At 45.4% G+C, this 5000-nt stretch overlaps 1 protein-coding gene across 1 annotated transcript in view; it reads left to right on the top strand.

Moving 5' to 3' along the window:
• The window catches only part of SARC_08063 (CMGC/CDK protein kinase), a 9065-nt gene that overhangs the window by 988 nt on the left and 3077 nt on the right, over positions 1–5000 (top strand). The window contains exons 1-6 of the mRNA XM_014297971.1: positions 1–1634; positions 2058–2142; positions 2616–2712; positions 3685–3879; positions 4298–4387; positions 4768–4979. The exon at positions 1–1634 is cut by the window's left edge and continues 988 nt beyond it. Of these exons, the coding sequence (XP_014153446.1) occupies positions 1–1634; positions 2058–2142; positions 2616–2712; positions 3685–3879; positions 4298–4387; positions 4768–4979 (2313 nt within the window). The remainder of the gene's footprint in view (positions 1635–2057; positions 2143–2615; positions 2713–3684; positions 3880–4297; positions 4388–4767; positions 4980–5000) is intronic.

The raw sequence follows: 5000 nt of genomic DNA, 5'->3' as shown, positions 1-5000 counted from the left end.
GGGGGCACTCAGGGCCATACAGCCACGGCTGGTACGGCTGCTGGTGTAATACGCCGGGTGTCTGGGGGAGCCGTTGGTGGCAACCGCCAGACCTCAGCAAGTGTTGGTAGTGTCCAGAGCGACGTGCCCGGTGCTGCTGGGGGTGTGCCAAGCCACGTGCCTGGTAGTACGGCCGGCACAGTGAGACCGACATCCGCCCACACGGCTGGTGCTAAAGACCATACTCAAGGCCACACCCACAGCAAGACCCATATTTCAGGGCATACTACCGGTCCTAAAAAAAGCCTTGCGGACAGTACCAGTGCTTCAAGATCAGTCCGGTCTTTGGAGTCGGGGGAGATACCCCCGTCAGGCCAGTCGGCTGTGGCGACCTCGCCCCAAACACTGCCGTTAAAGGACTCGCACGAGAACGGTCATAGTGTGCGGGGTAAAGCACCTACTACTGCGACTGTGCCACGGTCTACGCGTTCACTTGAATCTGGGGAACTATCTTCAACCACTACACATGCACACGTATCGTCTATAAAGTACACACACGCACACGCACACGGACGGGATGGGCGGGACAAGCACCACAGCGCCGACCAGACCCAACACTCACACAGCCACGGCGACGGGCGAGAGCGTACACGCGCACACGACACACACCGTCACCACAACGAACGGTCACATACACAAGACCCTACACGCACACAGAGCACAGGCGAGGCGGTGGCTGCGGCAAGGCACTCGACTCACTCGCACGCCCACCGCAGCAAGTCTCACGGGGGGCATCACCGCCACGGCCCCCACCCATATAACAGGACAGGTGCAGGGACAAGTACTGAACATCTGGCCAAACACCAGTCTACTACCAGGGCAAGGCTGTCCTCGCGGTCGCCCCCCAAAGGGCCGGACGTCCCCGCGGGAGCACTAGCTGTACGCACACACACGCGAGAGTCTAGTACATCCACAGCACCACCCACACCTCAAACCCTAAAACGCACACACACACACGAGGCTGGTACATCCACAGTATCACCCACACCACCACCACCCCCTCCTCCTCTCCCTGGGACAGCACCCCCCTCGCCTGAGGCTGCACCCCCTCCCCCACCCCCTCCCCCTGACTCGGCCCCACCCCCTCCCCCACTACCCGACAATGGGAATGGGCCGTCAGGACAACAGGCTACAGGGGGGCCTACTACCACACACGCACACACCCAACCAACTCACAGGATCATCAAGGCGGTGGTCAGACCTGCGCAGGCTATAAATAGACCACCCGTGCGGCAGGCGGTAGGTAACCACTGGCCCAATAAGGCAGGACATCCGACAAATGGGTCCAATCACATGGCCCCGCCCCCGCCCCCGCCTCTAGAACCACCACCCGCTACACCACCCGTACCCAAACCCAACCAAGCCCCAAACCCAAGCCCAGCGGAAGCACCCAGAAACCCCCTCAAACTGTCCTCGAATAGCACAATGAGGATCAAAAAACGAGATCCGGGGGCAAAAGGGGGCGCGACTGTGGTGACGCATATGCCGTTCAAGCCACGCCACCCAAGAGCCACCGGGTGTCTGAAGAACCCGCATCATTTAGGACTCGCCTCAGAATATAGGAAACTGGGTCTGGTCGGCAAGGGGACGTTTGGGTGAGTACCGTATATTTTATGCGTATAAATGTATATGTATATGTATATATATATGTATGTCTTTGTGTGTGTGTGTGTGTATATATATATGTTTGTATGTATGTTTCTGTATCTGTATTTGTGTCTTTGGTTGTGGTTATGGTTGTGGTTGTGTCCGTATAAATATATATATTTATATATGTATGATGTATATGTATATATATATATATATATATATATAGTGGTTGTTTCGGTTTATTGTATATGTGGACTGTGCAGTTGCATGTGTGGTTAAACTTGATATCATGTCCCATGAAATCTCTGCATTAAAACTTCTCTGCATCTTGCTGTTTTTTTTTGTGATTCTATTTATAGATTAGTTCATAGTCGTACATATACGTGTAAGCCATCACTGACCAGCCTCGTGTCCACTCGCTATCATAGTGAGGTCTGGAAATCAAAGGATTTGGACGACCCCAGCAAGTTCGTGGTGCTTAAAAAGATCTTGGAAGAGACTGAGGTGGAAGGGGTATGTATGCATATGTATAAATATCCATTTGTACATATGTATGTATAAAAACATACATTTGTATATATATGTGTATTTATAAATATATATTTATGTATATTTATATATATATATATATTTATATATATATATGTATATTTATATATTTATATATATATATATATATAGACAGATAGACAGATATATATGTGAGACGTGTGTGTCTATATATATATATATATAGGAACATGTACACGTACAAGTTCAAAACAACACGCTAGTTTTTGACTTAGCATCTCAATGGTTGTACGGAAGACTTTCACATTGCTGTTGTATTAGTTTGATCTGTTGTGGACAGCATTCTCAACGTGAACTGCCAGGATGATATATATATATTTATATATGTGTGTATGTGTATGTATAAATCTATACATATATCTATATATAAGGCATACTTGTTGAATCTCCACCTCATACCTCTGTTTCCGCTATAGTTCCCTATCACTGCCTTGCGGGAGATCATGCTCATGCAGAGACTGGAGCATAAGAACATACTGCACGCGAAACGTGTGGTCTACAATCCGCCAAAAGGTAAGTAAATCATATATATATATATATATATATATATGTATATATATATCTATAAATGTACGAGAGTATACTTTTGGCTGTACCGTGTATAGTATTTGTAGAAAATGGTCCACACGCCGCCAAACACATCCGATATAGCCTGGAGTATCCAAGTGTGTGTTTAGATGTACGTAGATGCACGTAGATATAGGTACGTATGTACTCAGCTTTCACCGTTCTAGTTACTGGAGTACCATTCCCAAGTTTGCCCAAACCCTAAACCCCTGAAACCCCACACACTACCCCCTTGTATGCACACGTGTCCGCCATCAATACTATTATACGTATTGGTTATGAACCACTCATATACGGACTATATACCATTCACATACGAAAACATACCTACCATGTATCAAATATGTACGAAAATATGTCATATAGCAATTACATGCCGAAACATACTAAAAAGTACCAAACATTGCACGTATCTCCAGAATATACCAATCATGTACCAAATATGTACAAAAATATTCCTATCACATAGCAATTATATGACGAAACGTACCAAACATACCATGCACGTATCACCAATATACCAAAACATACCAATTTTGTACCATATATATACGATAATATACCTATCAAGTAGCAATTATATGACGAAACATACCGAAACATTCCAAATCGTACCAAACATACCATGCACGTATCACCAATATACCAAAACATACCAATCTTGTACCAAATATATACGATAATATACCTATCACTTAGCAATTATATACTGAAACATACCAAAACGTACCAAATATACCAAAACGTATCACCAAAATATACCAAATCAAGTCCACCTTCTACATGGTGTCAAAACATACCAAAACATACCATCCACATACCAAAACGTACTGAAATATATCGAAACATACCATCCATATACCAAGACGTACTAAAATGTACCAAAATATACACCATCCACATACCCAACCCACACAGCTGGCAAAGACAAGTACGGCAATGAGCTCAAGTCCACCTTCTACATGGTATCGTCGTGGATGGACCATGACCTGGCGGGGCTACTCAACAGAGGCAAAGCGTTTTCCGTGGCGCAGATTAAGTGCTTGTTCAAACAGCTGCTGGTGGGGCTGGACTTCCTGCACGTTAGGAAGATACTGCATCGCGATATAAAGTGTACGTGCACGTATACATGAGAAGTACTTGTGGACTGTGCACATGTACATGTACACGTATACATGAGAAGTACTTGTGCGCTGTGGGGCGTTACATGTACATGTGTAATTGGCTGAGAAGGAGTGTTGCCTTTGTTTCTGTCTGTGTTATGATATGTGGTGATATTCATTCGGATATAGGCATATCTGCAAGTGTCTGGGTGTGAGTGTTAGTGTTTCCTATATCTGTCTGTTGCACCATCTGTGCTGTCAGGGACATGGGCGCACACGCACTATAAATGGCTAGGACTGAGGTGTAGTCTACCTACCCACCCATCCTATCCATATCATCTCACTGTGTTTGATCTTTGGTACACCACAGTACGATCATGCCCTTATATTTGTCCTCATCTCGCTAATGTGTCCAATATACAAATCAGGTGCCAATATACTTGTTAATTCGGCCGGACTGCTGAAGATAGCTGATTTTGGGCTCGCCAGGACGTTTGATGACAAACAGCTCAAGAATGGTAAGCATGCTTTCTCCTATTGCTGTCTCAATACAACCACAGGCACACTGATTTATACTATATATATATATATATATATACATATATATGTGTGTGTGTGTGTGTAAGTGTATATGTATATGTATATGTATGTATTTATATATGATTATATATATATATAATATATAATATACATATTACATGTTTGCAAGTAAAGGTGTATGGTATAGACGTCAGAACTCTTGGAGAGTGCGCTTCCGAGAATCCGGGCCTATATCTACGGGTGTACTTAAACGTAGCAGACACGGCCACAAGAGAACAGATCCCATGTTTTAGGGTTTTAGCTAAACCCTAAACCCCTAAAACCCTGGCACTGACCCCATTCACACCCCTTCTCGTAGGCCTAACCAACCGAGTGGTCACGCTATGGTACCGTCCGCCTGAACTGCTCCTGGGTGAGCGTATGTACGATACAAAGATAGACATGTGGGGTGCTGGGTGTGTGCTGGGAGAGATGGCCAATACCGCACCACTGATGAAAGGCAACTCGGAGATAGAGCAGCTAGACTGCATCTTCAAGCTGTGTGGCACCCCCAACGCAGACAACTGGGCCGTATGTTCCAATGTGCACATT

This window comes from Sphaeroforma arctica (assembly GCF_001186125.1).
Source record: "Sphaeroforma arctica JP610 unplaced genomic scaffold supercont1.689, whole genome shotgun sequence".
Taxonomy (NCBI): domain Eukaryota; class Ichthyosporea; order Ichthyophonida; genus Sphaeroforma; species Sphaeroforma arctica.
The sequence above is the reverse complement of the archived record's forward strand: the minus strand, read 5'-3'. Positions and strand labels throughout refer to the sequence as shown.